At 36.1% G+C, this 22,888-nt stretch overlaps 3 protein-coding genes and 1 long non-coding RNA gene across 4 annotated transcripts; 3 read left to right on the plus strand and 1 right to left on the minus strand.

The window, feature by feature from the left end:
• Positions 1-351: 351 nt before the first annotated feature.
• On the plus strand, positions 352-2,361 carry LOC139189776 (uncharacterized mitochondrial protein AtMg00810-like). The gene is made up of 2 exons (XM_070809000.1): positions 352-485; positions 1,094-2,361. The coding sequence occupies exons 1-2, from the start codon at positions 352-354 to the stop codon at positions 2,202-2,204; spliced, it is 1,245 nt and encodes a 414-aa protein (XP_070665101.1). The 3' UTR covers positions 2,205-2,361.
• A 1,189-nt stretch (positions 2,362-3,550) lies between these two features.
• Positions 3,551-4,611, minus strand: LOC139189777 (uncharacterized). The gene is made up of 3 exons (XM_070809001.1): positions 4,497-4,611; positions 3,910-4,256; positions 3,551-3,676 (listed from the first exon to the last, which is right to left on the minus strand). Exons 1-3 carry the CDS (start codon positions 4,609-4,611, stop codon positions 3,551-3,553), a joined length of 588 nt encoding a protein of 195 aa, XP_070665102.1.
• Positions 4,612-6,907: 2,296 nt separating this feature from the next.
• On the plus strand, positions 6,908-8,572 carry LOC139189778 (uncharacterized). Its single transcript, XM_070809002.1, has 3 exons — positions 6,908-7,139; positions 7,886-8,172; positions 8,399-8,572. The coding sequence occupies exons 1-3, from the start codon at positions 6,908-6,910 to the stop codon at positions 8,570-8,572; spliced, it is 693 nt and encodes a 230-aa protein (XP_070665103.1).
• A 4,988-nt stretch (positions 8,573-13,560) lies between these two features.
• Positions 13,561-21,788, plus strand: LOC139190247 (uncharacterized). Its single transcript, XR_011574339.1, has 3 exons — positions 13,561-13,683; positions 18,379-18,448; positions 21,209-21,788. It is a non-coding gene; the product is annotated as an uncharacterized lncRNA (long non-coding RNA).
• Positions 21,789-22,888: the final 1,100 nt, after the last annotated feature.

Below are 22,888 nucleotides of genomic sequence, written 5' to 3' on the forward strand. Positions count from 1 at the left end.
CTGTCTCAAAGCTTCCTCCGAAAGTGTTTGGGTGTATTGCGTATGTGCATGTCTACTCTCATCAGCGGAGTAAACTTGATGCATGTGCTCTCCGGTGTGTCTTTATTGGGTATGCTAACAATCAAAAAGGCTATAAGTGTTATCATCCTCCGACTCAAAAAACTTATATTACCATGGATGTCACCTTCCATGAGGAAGTTTCGTATTTTGTGAAGCCCTCTTCCGACTCTCCACTTCAGGGGGAGAGGGGGAGTGAAGTGCAGATTCGAAGAGATGATATGGATGATGTGTTACAGACAGAGTTGGGAACAGAACCTATTATTTTGCGTGATACTAATCAGTCGGCTACAGATGATCAGTTGCCTGCTGCGGATATATCTGATGATCGGTTGCCTGCTGCTGATATGTCTAACGAGTTGCCTGATGATGGTTCGTCCAGTGATGATTCTTCTAACTGTTTGGTACAAGATGGTGGCATACATGAGGTAAATTCTGACGATTCTTCTACTTATCAGTTGCCTCCACGAGCTAATCGTGGAAAACCTAAAATACAATATGAGCCTGATATGCATGCCAAAGCCAAATATCCTATCAACAATTATGTGTCTTCTCATCGTTTGTCCCAACCATATGCATCTTACATATGTCAGCTATCTAGTGTATCAATTCCAACAAAATTGCAAGATGCTTTGTCTGACCCTAAGTGGGTTAATGCTATGAAAGTTGAGATGGAAGCTTTGGAAAAGAATTCTACTTGGGATTTGGTTCCGTTACCAAACGGGAAGAAAGCCGTTGGATGTAGATGGGTGTTTACTATTAAGCACAAAGCAGATGGTTCTATTGATCGGTATAAAGCCAGATTAGTTGCTAAGGGTTATACTCAAACCTATGGGGTGGACTATCAGGAGACCTTTGCTCCTGTTGCCAAACTTAATACTGTGCGTGTTCTTCTGTCCTTGGCAGCAAACCAGGATTGGCCTCTGTTGCAGTTTGATGTTAAGAATGCTTTCCTTCATGGTGATCTTAAGGAGGAAGTGTATATGGATCTCCCACCTGGTATTGGAACATCTCCTGGAAAAGGTATTGTATGCAGGTTACGAAATGCCTTGTATGGTTTGAAACAATCTCCTAGAGCATGGTTTGGGAGGTTTACAAGTTCAATGAAGAAGTTTGGGTATATCCAGAGTCATTCAGATCATACTTTGTTTCTAAAGCGACAAAATGGTAAGCTAACTGCATTGATTATTTATGTTGATGACATGATAGTGACTGGTGATGATCAAAAGGAGATACAACACCTTCAAAAGTACCTAGCTACTGAGTTTGAGATGAAAGAATTGGGTGAATTGAAGTATTTTCTTGGAATCGAGGTTGCACGATCCAAGCATGGTATTTTTCTATCTCAAAGGAAGTATGTTCTTGATTTGTTAGCTGAAACAGGTATGTTAGATTGCAAACCTGTTGATACTCCGATTGAGCAGAATCATCGTCTGGGCTTATTTCCAGATCAAGTTCCAACTCATAAGGAACGGTATCAGAGGCTTGTGGGGAGATTAATTTATTTGTCTCACACTCGCCCTGACATTGCTTATGCAGTTAGTGTGGTAAGTCAGTTTATGCACTCACCTAGTGAAGTTCATATGGATGCAGTAACTCGTATTTTGAGGTACTTGAAGATGGCTCCTGGCAGAGGCCTGGTTTTCTCCAAGAATGATCATTTGAATGTCGAAGGGTATACAGATGCAGATTGGGCTGGTTCTATCACTGATCGGCGATCTACATCTGGATACTTTATGTTTGTGGGTGGTAATTTAGTTACTTGGAGAAGCAAGAAACAAAAAGTGGTGGCTAGGTCAAGTGCAGAAGCTGAGTTTCGTGGTATGTCTCATGGTGTATGTGAGTTGTTGTGGTTGAAAAAATTGTTGAGAGATCTTGGGTTTAAACACAAAAGTGCTATGAAACTTCATTGTGATAACAAGGCTGCTATTGAGATTGCTCATAATCCAGTGCAACATGATCGAACAAAACATGTGGAGATTGATCGACATTTCATTAAGGAAAAATTGGATGCTGGAATTATTATGTTTCCGTTTGTGAGATCTGAAGATCAACTGGCTGATGCTCTTACTAAGGCTGTGTCTAATAGTGCGTTTTCCGACTCGCTTGACAAGTTGGGCATGCGTGACATCTTTGCACCAACTTGAGGGGGAGTGTTGCGAGTTATACATTAGTTAAAATGTAAATAGTAGTTTATTGTCCCACATTGGTGAAGTACATATGTAATACCAATTGTAACTCCTATATATACTCCACTTTGGAGATTAATGAAATATAAGAAATTCCCAAATATTGTCATATATATTTTTGGTATTTACCATGTTTAGTTTAATATTGGTATTTACCATGTTTAGTTCAATACTTATATGAGAGCATCTTAGAGGCGAACTTCGTACATTGTCAATTGTTCTAGAGACACGGTAAAAGTATGTTATACTTTCTTGTATTCATTAAGCCTTTTCTTTTGTTTGGTAAGATTATTCTTGTTGTATCCATTATTTTGATTGGAAGATTGATCGCTGCCTATGGACATAGGCACAAATTGACGAACCACGTAAATCCTTGGGCCTCGTTTGGCAGCTCGGATTGTACTAACTATTTCTGTTGGATAGGATAAATAGCCACCGGATAGTATTGAATAAATTAGTTGGACGTTTGGTGCAGTATCAGATTAATGACCATATTATTTATACTGTGTTTGGTATTGAACCGGATAGGACAAGAGGAAAAAAAAATTAATTTGTTGAAATTTTCTCATATTTATACCTATTGAAAACCACACAAATTTTCAAATAACAAAGAAAAATAGTAAATTTCATACATCAAATTCAAAATATTTTCCAATAACATAAAAGAAGGTTCACAAAAAAACAACTACAATCGTTACGTTATATAATTCAACCACATATTCAGGTTCATTAAATATACAAATACAAGTTGGTTTCAGTAAGAAACAGTTTGTCCAGATAGCCAAAATATATGCATGCTGCTTTTAACAAAAGATATGCATGATATTTTTAACAAAACATATTGTTGTTGGTTTGAAATGTCAATTGCGGTTGTCCAAGTAACATGAGTACGAAAGCTTTTTTCATTGCACCATCCAAAGACAAGAATGTCCTCTCATTCTGTGGCTTTTCAAAAAGAATATTTAGTGTCTTGATTTGATCCTCAATAGATAAGTCCTCTCATTCTGTGGCTTTTCAAAAAGAATATTTAGTGTCTTGATTTGATCCTCAATAGATAAATCTATCTTTGACAATTCTAAAGCAATCTCAGGTTTTGGATCCACTCATTTCCCAAAAGCAGCTTGTAAAACTTCATCCAACTTATCCATTGATTTAGAAAGCATTTCTTTAAATGCCACAGGAAGATCATTATCATTAGCAACTCTCTTCCTTTTCCGGGTACTTGAACTGCCAGACCGTCGAGCAACAGAAGGAGAACTAGTCTCCACCTCATCTTCATCTTCATCTTCATTAATGTGCGCAAGCTAATTCATCATCTGAGTAGGAGTTGTAGCTCCTACTCCGGTTGCTCGGTCTTTCCCAAAAATAACATTCAATCTGTCATACAATGGAAACGATTTTCCTAGCCAGCCCTCTGCTTCTTTGTTAACCTGCAATGGGAAAACAAATCACATTATCCATAAAATACAAATAATCTTATTTTGTTCCCTTCAACCTGTCTTAATATAATCAAGCATCCATTAATTTAATTAAGCTGTCATAATGAATGGGGCTAAAGGATATGGTTTGGTAGACACAATCATACTATTAAATTGTATGTAAAGGAACATGTTAAGTAATCAAATATGTAAAGTTAAATTCTAGTATTATGTTAGAGAATTACGTTTGCATAGGACCGCCATACTTTAGTGCTATCAACCTCAATACACTTTCGTACATCATTCCATGCAAAACCAGTTTTATTAACCATGTCATAAACTATTGCATAATCTTTTTTCCACCTCCTCATTTTGGACTCAATATATGGAACTGCCTTTATATTGGCATTAGGACATTTCAAATTAATAGTTGTTTCAAACTGAGCCATTGTTCCGAGTTTGAAACAACCGTTATCACATCGCAAATTCTTAACAACTGCCTCCTCAAGTATGGACAACAATGCATCTTCTTCATGTTGTTTCCAAACCCTTTTACTCCCTTTTGGTTGACTACTTTGTTCACTTTCCATTCCTATAATTACATACACAATAAGATAGCATATAATCAACAGTGCATATAATTAATAGTAAGTGATAAAAACCATAAGCAGATCATCACACTTTTTAAATAAATACATAACCATATCACACTTTGTTCAAATAAAGTATCATAACCGAATACATAAGAAATCACTATTTGTTCAAATAACAAACCATAACCAAATGACAACATGCATATGTAAGAAAATTTAATCAAATCACACTTGTGCACGCCACTCATTGTACATATTCATAGCCAAAGTGTTTCTCCATGCAGTCCATTCTTGTGTAGGTTGAACAGTCTCAATCATATCTTCATCATCATCACTACTTTCAGATTCGTCCATGTTTAGAATTTCATTTTCTATCGGATCAGCTGACATATGCCTTCTAATAAGATTATGTAAGAGGCAGCAGGCTGTCATAATCCTAAGTTGTGTTTTAATTGGGAAAAATGATGGACCTCTTAAGATGCTCCAACGCATCTTAAGTAGTCCAAAACATCTCTCAATGACATTTCTAGCTTGAACATGTTTCATATTGAAATACTCCTCATGATTAATTGGGAGTCTTCTATTTCTCCACTCCGAGAGATGGTAACGCACTCCCCTATACGGTGCAAGGTATCCTGGACCATTTGTGTACCCACCATCCACAAGGTAGTAACACCCTAAAACACCAAAAAATGTATGTTACTATATATAAGAAAATTGAGGCTTCAAATTACTAATATAAACAAATAATCTATTGTTGCCCGTGGGAACTTTTAATCCCGATGGTCTACTTATCGCATCTCGGAGTACTCTAGAATCAAAGGCCGACCCCCTGGGTACACAAATATAAAATTCATGTCCAGATTACAAACTCCCAACATATTGGTCGCAATCTCCCCCTTCCTTGATCGGTATCTTGGTTTATCTCGCTTAGGGACATGAACGTTAATGTAAGTCCCATCCAATGCCCCCAAGCAATTCTAAAAAAAAAAATCATTAACATTAGTAAGCTCAATATATTTAATTACATTAATTTTAGAAGTAATTTTTATAAAATATGAAGAATACCTCAAACCAACTCCATTTAGGATTTGGGTAGGCATTAGGAATGGGTTTTGGCACTTTCAAAAGTCTACATTGTAGCCTTAACACTCCATGTAGAATGGAATTGAAATACCTACTTATGGTCTCCCCTGATCGACAAAACCTACTCCCAATTGTACGATTCTTGACATGATGTGCAAGTATATGCAAAAACATGCAAACTTGTTCTTCCATTGTCACTACACCATCCAATTTTACTCTATCGTGGTCACGAAGCATTTGACATAAATAATGGAACGTTCTTCTATCCATTCTAATTTGGTTCACACACTGAACATCATCATATCCTATTATGCTGTCTAAATAGGCTGACCCTACCATTCTCCTAACAAATGTGCAATTTCTAAGTGCAAGTTGCCAATTCCGCCTTCTAGCTGAATTATGATTCATCATGAACCACATCATCAACCAAGTCACAATATTCAAGTACCACAACTTAACAATGAAGCATGCACAATCTTTCTTTCATCCATGTCTAGTGAAAATATAAAATAACATTATTAGATAGTGGCAAAAAATTAAGTAACTGGAGCATGAAGTCATAATAACACTGAAAACGGAAGGAAGCATGTTAATAAGTCCTACCAAAAAATGTCATAGGCAGATAATAAATCCTACAGACTGTTGGGGTGATCAGAAGGAAAAATTACAATGAAATCAGAAAGATGTCTTGACATTCATCAATCAAGGAAGCATGTTACGAATCGAATTCAAAAAATCAAAACACCAAGTTCCGGAGAGAAAAGAAGTCTAGTCTATGATGACACTTTGTACGACCTCAAAGCATTATATATTCATCACCTTATGTTGCATCAAAATTGAGTGTCATGTTGCATCAAAATTAAGCCGAAACATTAGAAGAGCAGCAACTCTCCTTTTCTTCTCTATTTCTCACTCACACTCTTTTTCTAAAAGGCAATTACTTTACAAAGTGGAATAAATGCCAATCAACAATTCAACAACCCTAGTCCGAAATTATTCACACACACATATATATATCCAGATAAAAAGTAAAATTCACATAAAAATTAAAAAATGGATAAAAGCTGAGAGGGAGTGATGCAAAAATTGAGAAGAACAGCAATTTATTGGGATCTAATTTTCGGGCCATAGACGGTGATGGGGAGTGAGAGAGAGAGAGAGAACAAGAGCGAAGAGAAATTGGCTTACCCAGTTGTCCGTATGGTTGCATTGCAGCTGCGAGACAGCGAGTGAAATGAGAGCTGCGCCAGAGACAAAGTTTTGTTTAGGTAAGTGAACATGCACACTCCCACTCTACCCAATCACTAAAGTTCTAATTAAAGTTCAACAGCAACAACAAACCCTAAATTCGACCCTAATAGCAAACCCTAAAATTCAAAAATTCTAATTAAAACACAAAATTACATAATCAATTGCATAATTAGAGAGAAAATAATAACTAGATTCAATCAATTGCAAGAAAAATAGGAGGGGGAAAAGGGAGGGGTGGAATCCCAGAAGAAGAAAAGTAAAAGATGAACTGTGATTCAAACGAAGAAGAAGAATTTGAGAAGACGAACCTGGGATGAGAGCAAGAGTGCGTCTGGAGAGCAAGAGTGCGTCTGGAGAGGAAGAGATAGCGTCTGGAGAGGAAGAGAGAGCGTCTGGAGAGGAAGAGAGAGCGCCTGGAGCGGAAAAGTGCGTTTGGAGAGGAAGCAGAAGAAGAGTGCGTCTGGAGAGGAAGGGGAAGAGTGCGTCTGGAGAGGAAGAGAGCCCGACTAAGTTATACCATGAAATTGGATGGTTTAAGCAAGCGGGTAAACACCATGTAAAAAAGGTGGGCCCGGATTATTTAATCTGGTGCCTATTTAATCCAAACAGCCACCAAACACCGTACACCGTATTATTAGTACTATCCGGTGCCTTATACAATGTGCCAAACAGGGCCTTGGTGTCCATCTTGCTACTGTACTTTGTGTTTTCTCTATCCTGTAGTACTATCAATCTTAACAGTCTAGGTACAATAACGAGTGAGCGTGTTATTTTATGAGCATTGACTATAATTTATATGGAAACAACTCTTGGATTTCCCTATTAAAATAGGAAACTAACACGCAATTTCAATCTAACTATGTGTGTTAAGTATCATGATTCATTTAAAGTTTCAATCCCAAACTAATTAGGACAACATTAAACTCTTTATTAAGATCTTTTCATACCAATTTGAAACACTATATTAGTCCATATAATTGGAAATCTATCTAGTCATTTAAGAAAAAGAAAAGGCCTAATTGGATAAATGGTCCCCGTGGTCATAAGGTATTCGGATGATAGCCCCTGTGGTAAAAAAATTCGGATTTAAACTCCTGTGGTCTAAGTCTGTTAGGATTTAAACCCCTGTGGTCTAAGTCTGTTAGGATTTATGCCATTCTGTTAAATAATGCTAACGTGGCTGCCACATATATGCCACGTGGCTGCCAAATGTCTGCCACGTGGCAAAAAAAATAATTTTTTATTTTTTTTAAAAAAAACCTGAATTTTTACAAAAAAAAAAAAAAACCAGATCTGCAAGAAGAAGAAGACGGAAGAGGGAGAGGGAGGAGGGGGCGAGGAGAGGGCTCCGGCGAGGGGGAGCTGGTCTCCGGCGGGAAGAAGAAGAAGAAGAAGAAGAAGGAAGAGGGAGAGGGAGGAGTCGCGCGGGGAGACCGGCGGGAAGAAGAAGAAGAAGGAAGAAGGAGAGGGAGGAGGGTCGCGCGGGGAGAGGGCTCCGTCGGGGGGGGGGAGCTGGTCTCCAGCGCGAAGAAGAAGAAGAAGAAGAAGGAGAAGAAGTCCGGCGGGGTGGGGGAACGGGTGGAGGGCGGGGGGGGGGAGTTTCTGGGTTTCTGGTTTTTTTTTTTTTTTTTTTTTTGGTAAAAATTCAGGTTTTAAAAAAAAAAAAATTATTTTTGCCACGTGGCAGACATTTGGCAGCCACGTGGCATATATGTGGCAACCACGTCAGCATTATTTAACCGAAGGGCATAAATCCTAACAGACTTAGACCACAGAGGTTTAAATCTGAATTTTTTTACCACAGGGGTTATCATCTGAATACCTTATGACCACGGGAACCATTTATCCGATTAGGCCAAAAGAAAACCAATCCCTCTGTGGGAAGGAAACAAAATTTAATTTCAAGGTTAGCGACGCTTATGAACTTGTGGAACGAGAGATGTGCACATCCCTCTCCAATCAAAACAATAAGAAATGAATGCAATCATTAACAAACTACACGTATCAACGAAATAATACGTTTTAGCGGTCGAGTGATATTTTTATTTCAACAAGCCTGTGGAGCCTGATCATCTATTTACACACTACTAACGCTTATTCCTCCAAGGGTAATACTACTTCTCTCTCATCCCATGCTATGTACTCGTTCCCATGATTTGGGACTTGCAAGATGCTAGACACTTTTTTAATACATACGATATTATCTGCATTAAAGAATAAAGGAGTGAGCTAAGCCTGATAATGGATTAACCATAATAACTTGGTTCGAATTTACTTTTGGGAAAATTAAACATAAGACATCTCACAAGAAAAGAAGAATACCATAAAATACCACTAGACTGTAATAACATAAGAGGAATGCAAGACAAACATAAAAGGGAATGCTGGCAATGACTCATCTAAGTGCACTTAATGTTGTTTTTATCCTTTTAAGTGGTTCACGTATTGTCCACGTGACAAATATATACATAACTTCTGATGCAATGTTGAGTGATAATTTAGCAACGGAGAGGTTGACACGACTGAAATAAAACTTCAACATGACTGAAATAAAAACTCCATGTATTTTTTACTGAAATAAAAACTCCATGAAAAACCTAACACGAACTTACAAGTTTGGCAAATAAATGGACAAAAAAACCTCTATGAAGGTTGAAAGATCAATATTCAAATTGTATGTATTCCTTTCTTTTTAGTGGCATTTCCAATTAGGGGTGGGTTCGGTTCGGTTTTTTGTCAAAACCGAAAATCGAACCGAAATTACTGTTCGGATCAATTTGGTTCGGTTTTCTATTGGTTTGTATTCAGTTCGGTTTTTTTGGATCCAATTTCGGCCCGGTTTGATTTTTTTTTTTTTTCCAATAGCAAAAAAAAAGTCCTAAGAAACATAAGCACCCAAAATAATATGAATAATACTATTGAAGATGACTTCTCCAACATGAAACGACCATCAGAAATTCCAGCCCACGTCTCTGCAAAGGTCATAACATTACAGCAAGGTTAAAGATGTGAGTCCCAAACTTCAACACAGTCATGGCAATTTGATCTCATTGAGTTTGAACTTGAGCTTGAGGCCCTTGAGACCTTTGACACCATTGACTTCATCTAATTCACACAAAATAATAAGAGGATAAATGAAATTGAACAACACTAAATTTAAAATACAAAAATAGTAGGTTTCCATATTCATGTCCATGCTTTCCAGATTCATATAAAAATATTTTTCAATTACTATATAGAGTGTAATGCTCCAGAACTCCCTAATTCCATATTGACAAACAAAATCAGAAGGCCTACCATCAACGTTCATCACAAAATCAGAAGGCCTACAATTACTAGTTCTAAGTTCTAAGTTCTAACATAGTAGACACTGCAAACCAACCAATAACTAGTTCTAATCAATAACAGGACACTCCATAGAGTGAACTTGGGCAAAATATATGCATCAAAATCTAAAGAACCAATGAATAAGAAATTGACAAACTGGGAAGCAAGCTGACCTCAACACAAATTTTCATCACCAGTGCAGAAAAATAAGCTCAAAATGCAGCAAACATCAAGTCCCAAACTTTAACAAGTTATGAGAACCAGTTCTATGAAAGCACACATTACGTCCCAAACTTTAACAGGTTATCAAACAGGTTCATAGCAGATACTTGGAAATCTAATGGGGTTCATAAAAAAACTATAGTTATACGCTATAAATCACGGAATTTGTTGCCAAACACAATGGTTTCGACAGGGTTAGAAACTTAGACAGCACTTTTACTCGTTGGGGTTGGCAAATTTTTCCCAATCTTGCCTAACTTTCACAATCAGTTCAACAAGAAAAAGGCAAACATATAAGAGATCCAGAGGAACAAAGATGGATGTTTGGTGTGACCTCCATATGAATCCCAGAGTATAAAACTATTTGGCATGTATTTGAAAGGTAGAGATCGAAAGTTTATGTAGAAAGCAAGGAATATTAGAAGGGAGTGAAGTTGTTGTAGGTGAGAGTCCATAGAGAGAGTCTATCAGACGAGGAGTAGAGAGACAAGAGGCGTAAGATTTGGAGAGGGAAAACATGGGGATTGTCAAGTAAATTCATCACAAACCCTACGCCTCTTGTGGTAATCCTTTGAAAATGTAAGATCCAAATTACAACCATGGACTTGGCAGGTTGGAGAGAGGAAGAGAGGAAGGAGAGAGAGAGAGACTGAGGAAGCAGAGATGAAGAAAGCAATGAATGGGAGAGTGTTTGAAAATGAAAAGGGGTGACGGTTCGATTCGGTTCGGTCCAGTTTTCAGACCTTAAAAATCGAAACCGAACCAACCAAATTCGGTTCGGTTTGGTTTAACACATTCGATTTGGTTTTTTTCGACCTCGATTCGGTTTGGTTGTCAGTTTTTTTCGATTTTCGGTTTTTCCAACCCACCCCTACTTCCTTCATCCAAAATCCTCTCTCTCGTCTGTCGTCTACTTTTTTAAATGATTAATTTCTCACAAGAGTAAACTGTCAATTTGCCCCCTGAACTATCACCCAACTTTCGATTTGCCCCCTGAACTTTTTAATTGGAAAATTAAGGACTTAAACTAATTTTTTTGGCCGATTTCCCCCCTACCGTTAGTTTTTCATAAATTTCATTCAAATTAACGTTAACTCTTATCATGTGCAAACCACGTAACTCTCATTTGTGGACAAAAGCGTCATTTCACTAGACCTTCAAACAGAAAAGCTATAGAATCACACATATTTGCATAGGTTTATATTTTAGAAATCTAAGGTTTTCAATTATTTTAAAGAATGAAGTGACCGAACTACCCACACATGTTGTGCATATGCTTCCATTTAACAGAAATTTGGATGGAATGAATGAAAAATTAACATCAGGGGGCAAATCGGCCAAAAAAATTAGTTTAAGTCCTTAATTTTCCAATTAAAAAGTTCAGGGGGCAAATCAAAAGTTGGGTGATAGTTCAGCGGGCAAATCGGCAGTTTACTCTTTCTCACAAAATTTACAGATAATATTGTTAAATCGAATCGGAGCGACGCAATCTGTGAAGATATAGCTCTTCAGTTGACGTCCATCATCCCCCTCATCATCCTAATTTCTCTATGCCTGGTTGCCCCTCTCATCCACGCCAAGGACGTCAACTATTGCGGTGGGTTTCTCACACTAACCGTTTTCTCTTTTCCTTTAATTTATGAAAGCATGATACTTTCCTTTCGGAACAAGTTTTCAATTCTCTGTTTGTTTCCTGAGAAAATTGCAAATTTTCCACCTTACAGTAATTCAACTAATTGCTTCATTGTTTGTAGTCAAATACGATTTGGGCTCTTCTGTTTTTGATACAATCACAACAAGAAGGAATCTTTACTATGTATATGCATCTACACTCTCTAGCTGATTAGACAAAGTCAACATCTTTGATATGTATTTGCAATTTCAAATTGTTTAAACAAAAATATAAAATTTGGGTTTTGTTTCTCTTTCGATAGTTTTGGTATTGGATTTATGTATTCAATCGAATGGTATTTCGGTGTCGAATTTTGTTATGGTTTGTTTGGTTCTTGTTATACTGATGTTGGTTAAATGAAACTTAAGCGGATTTTGGAGTATCTTCGGATTGTAGGAAGTGTAGAGCGATGGAAATACTTAACAAGTTTATGAGAAATCTAAGTTTCTACAGCAGAGCTCTTGTATTACTTCTTATTGTAACTCTCTTGATACAAAATGATATGCCAAAGGCTATATATATAGTGAATACAAAGTACTAGAGAGTTCTAACTAGAAAGTTCTTCCTAGATAACTTAACAGACATAGGCTAGGAACAATGACTCTAGAATAATTGTTCTTGGGAAAGTCTAGAGTCTTAACATTTAGGAGAGTGCATTAATTCCAACCCAGATAAGAAGGCTGACTATGATGTCAAGGTCTCTGCGGTTGAGATTAATCTTTACCCCGTGGCAAGAGGCAAGCTTGCCAGCTTCAGCATTTCTGAAACTGCAGGTTCTATCTCACACTTGTAACTTTTTGAGTGAGTTTTTGTTTGCATGTAATTGTTATTAGATAAACACAAAAACGAATCAGATAATCCAACACTGTTTGAAGAGCTTTTGGGAATTTAGTTTTAACTAGAGTAAACTCGTATATGTGGTAATAGGTGTATCAATCTCTTGGGGGAAATTGGTGATTGAGGTTTCATACTTTGGTTGGCACATCCACAGTGAGACTCATGACCTTTGCCGCAGAAACATCTTGCCCAGTTTCAACCGGTGATTTTGTGATTGCCCACTCGCAAGATTTACCAGGATATACTCCACCTATAAGTCCTCCTTGCCATATCTACTTATTATATTATTTTGGCTTTTAGTGCTACCCGTGAGTTGTCCCTACAAACTTGAATAAGCCTATGAGTTTAGTTGTTGGTTTCTGTTTTGACCAATACAAAGTTTAAGTTGATCCCGCCTGAATTTTTTGAATAGAATGAAATAGTTTATGCTTAACTGTTAGATTGTCACATTAGAAAAAGGATGAAAACAGCCAAAGGTCGTATTGTAAGTAATACAAAGGTGCATTTTTCACGTTTGGGTCTGCTAACTATTCGAAATTGCTCTGTTTCTAGTTAGATCTTTAGTCTTGTAACTTGTTACGCATGCAAAATGACGATTTGATATGCTTTCGCTTCTTCATTGTTGGACTCTCTCTCATTTGCGGAGTGTTTTATTTTAATCCTTCTCAGTTTCTAACCCAAGGATTTTCTTTCTTGTTTTGTAGTCTGTAGTTGAGTTAATTAGAGGTTCCAAAAGAAGAATCTGGTTTTAGTTTTGTCTTTCTTCCTCTTCTTTTGGCAAGAAGATTAGAAATATGGCTGAGGAAGTTGTTTTAAGGGTACTTTGAGCACTCAAAGGCCCCATCCTTAGGGAAGTGAAGTTGTGTCGCCGATCAAGTTCTGGATGCAGAACATAAGCTATTTTTTATAAAAGGCTTTCTAAATGACGTGGATGCAAGACAAGTAAAGCAAGAATTAGTATGCATTTTGGTTGAGTACTTGGTGAAAGAAGAAAAACTCAACCAAGTTGTTTCCATTTGAGGAATGGGAAGGTATGGAAAAATCACTTTTGCAAAACAAGTTTATCATCACAGTAATGTTAGGGGTTACTTTGATGGGTTTTCTTGGGTGTGTGTACTTAATAATGTCAAATAGGAAAGTCTGGTAAGAAATTTTAATTGGACTTACTTCTGACACCATGAGCTAACACAAAATATTGCAAAATACTGAAATACTTGAGAAACTTTGCATCATCCAACGAGAAAGGAAATGTTTGGTGGTGTTTGATGACATTTGGAGTTGTGATGCATGGAACTCTTTGAAATCTGGATTTCCAATTGATGCAGAAATAAAAGTCAAATACTACTCACCACCCATTGCTCATAAGTAGCTCCATGTGTAGACAGAAATGGTTTGAATCACAAATCTCGTCTACAAAGTAAAGATGAAAGCTTTTTGAGAAGATAGTAACGTAGTGTACAAGTAATTTCACACTCAGCTTTGCTATGCTTTCTAGTTTTATCATTGTTTTGTTTTTTGCCTGTGGAATATGCTTAGTTTTCTTATTTATTAAGCAAGCTTGTTTTTTAGTCTAGAATCAATTTAGCCTTATTAATAGATATTCCCAAATGAGTTTTTCTTGATAAAGAATAGAGGAAAATGATACATTAGAGGATGGGCGATGCACTTCATCGGGCAAATTCATCCAGCTTCTAGCAAATGGCACACGTTCATAATTGTGGCAACAAATTACTTCACCAAATGGGTAAAAGCTTCAGCTGTGAAGACTATCACTTCAACTGTAGTCAAGAAATTCATTGAATCCAAGATCTTACACATATTTGGAGTGCCCGAAATAATTGTCACAGACCACGGGCCATCTTTTATTTCAAAAGTAGAGGAGTTTACGAATAAGTTCAAAATAGAGATGGTTCAGATCAGTCCTTACTACCCCCAATCAAATGGCTAAGCAGAAGCCAGCAACAAGATCATGGTAAACATTATTAAGAGAATGGTGGCCGAGAAAATGGCATGAGAAGTTGGGAGAAACTTTGTGGGCTTACAGAACTTCCAAGAAGGCAACAACTGGAACTTTCGGGCAAGATGTTGTGCTCCCTATGGAGATTAATGTAAGTTCTGTCAAAATTTTATATCAATTCGGGCTACACAGTGAATAGTACATTCAAGCTATGTGTCAAGGAGTTGAAGATCTTGATATAGCCCGAATTGAGGCTCTAAATAAAATTCAAGAGGGGAAGGAAGTTGTTGCTCGAGCATACAATAAAAATGTGAAGTTGAAAAACTTCAAAAAAGGAAAGTTAGTATGGAAGGCAATTCGCTTGATTTTGGGAAGTGGAGCTCAACTTGGGAAGGTCTTTCCATTATTCACCATGTATTGGACAAAGGGGGATATTACTTGGCAGATTAGGAAGGAAGCTTACATAAACATCCAATTAATGCTAAATTCTTAAAGAAATATCACCCAACCTTGTGAGATGTTAGAGATTGTTACATTGATGAAGTGTAGGCATTACATGGAATCTAAAGGCAGTCCCGGGCTCATCATTTTTAGGTCTCAAGAAAAGAAGGCAAGCCAAAGTAAATTGAAGAAGTCATTTTTATTTCAGTACATGTTGAAGATTACATCAAATTTAGCTTAATAGTTTTACATCCTTGACTAGGGCATCTATCCTAGAATGGTGGGTTTGCATTTTGCCTGACTCTTCTTAAAAATTGCTAATATTTCCTAAATATGTTCTAGTACATCCAACTTCCGTTTGTTGTCTTAAATTCTTCCAATCTTCGGAACCTTCAAGCCCGACCAAGTTGTTTTGGCCGATAGAGTCATGGTAGTTGATCCTGAAGCAAACACCTATGATGATGAAGTGATCAAGAAAGCAAAAGCTATGGGGAAGTTTGGGCTTATGGATAACAGCACGAGTAGGATCTACCGGTGCGATTAAGGTTGCTCGGTTACTTTTCAAAGCCACATAAGTCCTGAAACGGAAGCTTGAAGCAGTGCGCCTTTCTGAAGATATTATAAAAGATGGTTTCTCATTAGGAATGTTGTTTCCAACAGCAATTGAGACCTAATAAGTCCATGCAGGTCCTAAGCAAAGTACTCATCCCTTTTTGAAGAAGAGTTCAGTGTGGAGGCCTACCTGAGGACGATGAAGGCCGTTAAGAGGACAGTTCATGGTAGAAATCCCCTCACCAGTCTCGCAGGGAGATTAAACCCAAGCCAATATGGGTACCATTAGGAAATTTGAGGCAAAGGTGGGAAGAAATAAATTTGGAGCCAAGGGAGAAGAGTTGAAGAACAAGAGGAATTCTTGAAGAATTTGAACTATGGGAGTTCTAAAGAGTTGTGAAAATTCAAAGGCTTGAAATGGTTAGGATATTCTGCCAAAAAGATCAAGTAAGGATTATATATAGAGGAATGGTTGAGTAACGGTAGTGTTCGTGGGGAAGTGTAAAGGGTTTCAGGTAAACGAATGGTTGCATTAAAATGGCACAAGTTCCGAGTAGGGGCGTGCGACGATAGCGGCTGTTCAATCATCATTTACGCCTCGGTTTGCAGGCTCAACAACGATTGAAGGGGGCACTATTTGGGTTAATATTTAAATTTTGGGCCTAGAGGAAAGAAAGCCCAAAAGAACTAAGAAATGAGACTCGCCTGAGGCCCAGCGCCCATCCATCTATCTTAAGGACAATATGACGGTCCCTCATTAATGCAAAAGATAGGTGCTTACAATATGTCTAGATAACCTTATTTTAATATAGTAGTTTAATTCAATTAACCAATAAGTTAAGAGAACAAACTTAAAAATAGTAAATTATTGAGGGGCTATATTTAGCCCTTTTCGGTTGGAGATGATATATAAATATAGCCGGACATTGTTCATTTAAAAATAATATTTTGGAAGACTATAATTATGGACAGGCAACATTTAACCCTTTCGGTTGAAGATGGTCTAACAGCAATTTTAGTGTAGTAAGGCCCTTCTAGGCAATGGCCAAACTGTGAACACTAACTGTCTTGTAAATCTTCACCCTATACTAAATAGTCCAAACAATTCTTATTAAAATATTAGTATTTTTATATAAACTAATAAAAATAATTTTATTTTTAATTTCATATAGGAATTTTAACTGATCTGGTCAGGTCATGTGTCATTGTCCGAAAGTCTAATGTTTATGGATAGATTTTCGATAAGATTTTTAACCAATTTTTCTCGCGTCACATGTTACTAGAATCATTGAAGATATATTTTCGATAAGATTTTTAATCAATTTTGTTACGTCACGTGTCACCATCTGTTTAAAAACCTTGAGGATAGATTTCAATAAGATTTTTAATCAATTATGTTACGCCACGTGTCACTATCTGTTTAAAAACCTTGATAAATTTCAATAAGATTTTTAATCAATCACGGTGTGGCAGGTGATTAAAATCACTCAGAATTACGTAGCAAAATTAAAATCACTCAGAATCCTTCTCTATAATGAGTAAGAAAAATAATTGTTTGAGCAAGAGAGAGAAACGTTTGATCTCCACGAGGGAGAAAATGTTTGATCTCCATCTTTTCATTTCTCAAATCTTCTGTTCTCTCTCAACCATTTAAAAGAATGGAGTTTTAACGAAAAGTCCGCGGTACTGTTCATTTTAACGAAAAACCATATTTTTACACTAAAAAGTCAATCTTGGTACTATTCATTTTACCCTTTATTTTGTCTTTATCATTCAAACTCAAAGTTTTCAAGCTCTTTTCATTAGTTTTCCTTTAAAATGATTCTTCAGAATCCAAAATAAAGATCCAATCTGAGCCTCAGTGAAATCCTGCAACCCATCGATAATGTAATCTGAATCCATCCATTCTCGCCGACCCTTTGCTTCTACCAGAGGAAGCTTAAACGGTACTTTCTTTCCTCCCTCTCTCATTTCTTAGTTGGTTTGTTTTCTTTTTTTTTTTTTTTTTTTTTAATTTTTTTTATCTTAAGCCATTTGCGCAAGGAGACCAATTTCGCTTGCTGGGTTACAGAGTAAGGGGAGTTGGTTCGTGAAATGGAAGGGTTTAGGTTTAAAGCCCAAATTATCAGTTCTCTCCACCTAATTACTAACCAATTATACATTTTTACTTTTGATGTCCTGCAACTGTGAACTATTTCACATTTGCTTTCTTACAACCAAGGTTTAAAATATCGATGACATCGGAAATATCGGTAGTCTTAAAAACACGAAAATTTCGTTCGAAATATTGGGATATTATCGATGTCGATAAAAATTGAATAAAAACCAAGGAAATTGTAAGAAAAACTTGGAAATTTTTATTGAAACTTTGCAGAATGTTTATTTAGTCAATTATCTATTAGTTTATCACAAAAAATTGGAAGGAAATGCATTGCACGATGGATTTAACTTATTTAAGTTGATTATATAGCGAGCTGGCAAACATTGTAAGTGTAAAAAATATGTAGTAATTAATGAAAGAAGTTTAAACATACCATAATCATTTATATATAATGAATTAGTACAATATTTTACACTTTATACATTGCATGCTAAGATACATGAGTGACTTAGTATCACATAGAGTTCATATCAAGGTCTAAAATATCGATGATATCAGAAATATCGGTAGTCCAAAAACACGGAACTTTCGATGGAAATATCGGGATAATATCGATATTTTAGACCTTCCTTACAACTATGAACTATTTTCTTGCTGATCCTTATTTTTTGCTAGGTTTTCTTTGTTTCGCTGCGTTTCTTTTGTTCTCAATCTTGTGTCAGCAGCTTCCGTCACCCGGGAATTGGTATGTATAAATTTACTTCTTATTTCATTCACACAATCAATACAGTAATGCATTTTTTTTTTCTTTCTTCTGTTGGCATTATATGAGAAACGAATTATCGCCGAATATATTGTGATTTTTATTATAATAAAATCTTTATAAGAGATGTCAAACCGTTTGCATAAGCTTTAGTTCAATGCACATTACTCTTGTATTGTTTGTACATTAATTGAAAGATGGAACTTTTAACCCGAGGATAATCTGAAATCTGCTGTATACCCTGCTGGACATTCAATTTGTTTCTTATCAGTCAATGATCATGCCACTGTAATTGTAGGCAGTTTGGGATGAACTTTAGTTTAAAGGTTTTTCAACATTCATAAAAATAAATGTGCCGTCCGGATAACTTAATGAGTTTCAATCTCATTACCGTTCTATAGCAGGTTGAAATTTTCTATAATGTTCGCGTTTGTGCACTTGTTCATTCCTCAGGAAAAGAGGTCAATGGAGAAACCACGACTTTATGTGATATGCAAAGCTGTCATAACTCAACACCAATACCCATGACACCCTCACCTTTGTAAGCTTCTTCATACATGCCTCTCCTACCAAATACACCAACATGCTTACTCACAATAGTCCACTCTTCAACTGAGACATTTTTTGGATAGAAGCCCTACAGGTTTAGGCTAAAGGCGTCACATTGGACCCTAAAAATAATACAAACCACGTAAAATAGTTTTTCGTCCCAAGACATTATATGCTGGCAGTGTGCTTTATTGATTTTAACACTAAAATTCAAAAGATAATAAAAAAATGATATAAGCTTTATAGTCCAATAATGTAATCCTCTTTCAATCATGGTGTGTGCAATAGACTTACAATGTTTTTATCACACAAGACTATTTGGTCTCTCTATATAAGACTCTGTATTTTAAGTTTATCTACAACCTGGTTCAACAAAGGATCTATAACATTACCTTAAACGCAATATGAGGTCGTTCAGCGTGATTTTTTAAACACAAAATGATGGGGTTGTCAAACCCCTCATATTGCAACAAATAGGAGCACATGCTAAAATTTATGAAGTATAAGACCGAATGTATCATTTTCCTCTTTTTATCAAGAAAACCCATTTGGAAATATCTATTAATAAGACTAAATTAATTCTAGACTAAAAAACAAATTTGCTTAATAAATTAGAAAGCTAAGCATATTCCACAAATAAAAGACAATGATAAAACTACAAAACATAATAAAGCTAAGTAAAATTACTTGTATACTCCGTTACTATTTTCTCAAAAAGCTTCCAATTTTACTTTGTAAACGAGATTTGTGATTCAAACCATTTATGTCTGCATAGGGAGCTCCTTATAAGCAATGGGTAGTGAGTAGTATTTAGCTTTTATTTCTGCATCAATTGGAAATCCATATTCAAAGAATTTCATGCATCACAACTTCAAATGTCATCAAACACCACCAAACACCACCAAACATTTCCTTTTCAAGTATTGCAGTATGTCATTTCTACTATATTTTTTTAGATCATGGTAAAATAAGTAAATCTAATTAAAATCTCTTTCTAGACTTTCCTATTTAATATTGTTGAGTACACACACCGAAGAAAACCCTAACTTTACTATATTGATAAACTCGTTTTGCAAAAGTTATCTTTCCAAATCATTCCTCAAATGGAAAAACTCGGTTCAGTTTTTCTTCGTTCACCAAATACTTAACCAAAATGCATATTGATTCTTGCTATACTTGTCTTGCATCCACGTCTTTCAGGAAGCTCTTTATAAAAAAAGCTCATGTTCTGCATCCAATACTTAATGGCTGACACCACTCAAGCACTTCACTTTCCTAAAAATGGGGACTTTGAGTGCTTAAAGTACCCTTAAAACGAATTCCTCAACTATATTTCTAATCAATGTGACAAAAGAAGGGGAACAAAAACAAAACTAAAACCAACTTCTTCTTTCTTGTTTTGTAGTGTGTAGTTAAGTTAATTAAAGGTTCCATAAGATGCAGCTGGTTTTAGTTGTCTTTGTTCCCCTTCTTTTGAGGGTACTTAAAGCACTCAAAAGCACCATCCTTAGAGAAGTGAAGTGCTAGATGCAAAATATAAGTTATTGTTTATAGAGGGCTTTCAAAAATACATGCATACAAGACAAGTAGAGCAAAAATCAGTTTGCATTTTGGTTGAGTATTTGGTGAAAGAAGAAAAACTCAAGTTTTTCCATTTGAGATGTGAGGATTTAGAAATATCACTTTTGCAAAACGAGTTTATCATTACAGTAAAGTTAGGGTTTACTTTGATAGGTTTTCTTAGGTGTGTGTACTCAACAATTTCTTAGATATCATCTGAAACCATCAATGATTTACGTTTTGGTTTGTTAAAAATTTCATAAAAAATTATAATTCAAATGAGAAAAGTAAAAATATATTGCATTGGTTTGTATTTTGATATCATATATGTTTTAGATTGTGTACTGAGAAATAAATTCATTTTATGTTGTAGAAGTCAAATAAAAATCCTAAGAAATCCATGAAAAAAGTTCATACAAATCCATAGAAATCTATAATATAAATCCATAGAAATCTTCCAAAATCCATTAAAATCCTATTAAATTCAAATTGACTACACCCTCCTTAGTTTCAAGCAAAAAGCTAAGCTTTTTGATGAGTCCATTTTATACTATATATTATTCCCTATTCTTTGTATATTTTGGTTATTATTTTGTTGAGATTTTGATGTTTTGTTATGTATTTTTAATGTAGGACATGCGAACTTGTTCTGAATATAAAGTAATCAAATGGTGGAATTTTTTAGTGATTCTAATTGGAGCGGATTCGTGAATCTATCAAGAAGGTTGTATCAAAATTTCATAATTTTATCCCGAAGCATCTGGCCGTGGCGAATTAATTTATGCCCAATGTGCAGTGCTGGCAAATTTGGCTACAAAGCTTATGTGCGACTTTTGGGCCGGAAGATGATGGATTTTGAACTTAAACTCTTCTTGGAACTTGAAGAGGGGGTCCTACTCTTTAATTCAAGTCATTTTGGGCTTGTTTTGGAGACTTGAAGGTTCAAAAACGTGGTTATCTCTTTAATAGGCAGATTTCCTAATTAGAATGAGAAAGTAATTCCTAATTATCCTTTTATTATTTTATTTCCTAGTTTTTAGAAAACCTTTTTTATGAGGGTTTTAATTTGGATTAGTATAAACAAGGCTTTTTAGCAATTAGGGTTTTCAACGCAACATCGAGAGAACTTAGCAAGCTTTGGAGAATTTCAGACTTCTTACCTACAAGGTGTTTTCATATTTTTTCTAGTTAATGATATTTTCTTTGATTTTTATTATGAGTATGTGTAACTAATTCTACTTTTGATAGGGTTAGGCCACGAGTCTTAGCATGAATATGTGATTTTATTAATTTGCTTATGAATGAATGCTTGCTTTGAATTATTAATCACCGCGATTTAAACTATCTTATATATTTTAATGATTGATCACCATTAGGATATTTAGACAAGTAATTTGATACAATTTATGTTGGAACATCACCCTGAAATTGAGAAGGGCTTCTTGTGATTAGTAATTGTAAGTTCACTTAAGGCAAACATGACACACCCCGACCTAGATCGAGGCATGATGGTCCTCGCATGAGGGTGTGTAGCCATGTGCGCAGTGCGGAAGAAAAACAATATAAATAATTGCGAATAAATAAAAACCAACTAACTAAAACACTAGATAAGAATAAGTGCAGGACGAAATGAAGTGTGACTAAACATAACCAGAGCGTAGGTATCCTAGGTGCAGTCCAGCAGGACAAATACTAATTATACAATACCAAAGATGGTCCTACATTAGTGATAATCTGTCAGAGCTACCGTGAATTCCTCGTGAGCCACCAACGAGAACTCCTACCTAACACCTGGAGGGGCGCAAAACAAAAAGTGTGAGTAGGAAAAAACAAAGCTTTTCAAAACCATTTCACTATCAAAAGTACTAACTCCTCGCCGTAAAACCTGTATAATTCCCAAAAAAAATAGCATACACCATTATATCTCAAACTCATATTCAGAATAGCAAATCCATCGAATATACCATGTCGAATCTCATAAAGAAATAAGTAAGCCAAGTGAAATATATCAATATGAAAGAGTATGCAATCCGGAGTCACATAACGTGACCTGTACGGTTGGATCTATAACTCATCAAGTAGTTCTCTGCACACAAGTCGAAACCACCTAAAGTGGTCTATACGACAGGCTGGGTGTAAATAAGTACACTCAAGTGCTACGGTCACGTGAAGGCTGTGTGAAGTATCGCAAGTCACCTACGAGTCGGAACCACCTAAAGTGGTATGTACGACAGGCTGACACCTGCCTTAGATCCAAGATGAGCGTGTGGTGCGGGAGGTGAACAATCACGTGAAGGCTAAGCCCTATCCTCG

This window comes from Malus domestica, chromosome 12 (genome assembly GCF_042453785.1).
Source record: "Malus domestica chromosome 12, GDT2T_hap1".
Taxonomy (NCBI): domain Eukaryota; kingdom Viridiplantae; phylum Streptophyta; class Magnoliopsida; order Rosales; family Rosaceae; genus Malus; species Malus domestica.

Bases quoted from the DNA above. Each gene is read 5' to 3' on its own strand.
- LOC139189777 (XM_070809001.1), bottom strand. From the start codon at position 4,611: ATGGACGAATCTGAAAGTAGTGATGATGATGAAGATATGATTGAGACT. The intron at 4,257-4,496 runs GTGCACAAGTGT...ATGTAATTATAG, and splicing joins GAATATGTACAATGAGTGGC to GAATGGAAAGTGAACAAAGT. The intron at 3,677-3,909 runs GTAATTCTCTAA...TTCCCATTGCAG, and splicing joins TATGGCGGTCCTATGCAAAC to GTTAACAAAGAAGCAGAGGG.
- LOC139189778 (XM_070809002.1), top strand. From the start codon at position 6,908: ATGAGAGCAAGAGTGCGTCTGGAGAGCAAGAGTGCGTCTGGAGAGGAA. The intron at 7,140-7,885 runs GTAAACACCATG...AAAAAAAACCAG, and splicing joins TGGATGGTTTAAGCAAGCGG to ATCTGCAAGAAGAAGAAGAC. The intron at 8,173-8,398 runs GTGGAGGGCGGG...TTTTTACCACAG, and splicing joins CCGGCGGGGTGGGGGAACGG to GGGTTATCATCTGAATACCT.
- LOC139189776 (XM_070809000.1), top strand. From the start codon at position 352: ATGATCAGTTGCCTGCTGCGGATATATCTGATGATCGGTTGCCTGCTG. The intron at 486-1,093 runs GTAAATTCTGAC...TATTGTATGCAG, and splicing joins AAGATGGTGGCATACATGAG to GTTACGAAATGCCTTGTATG.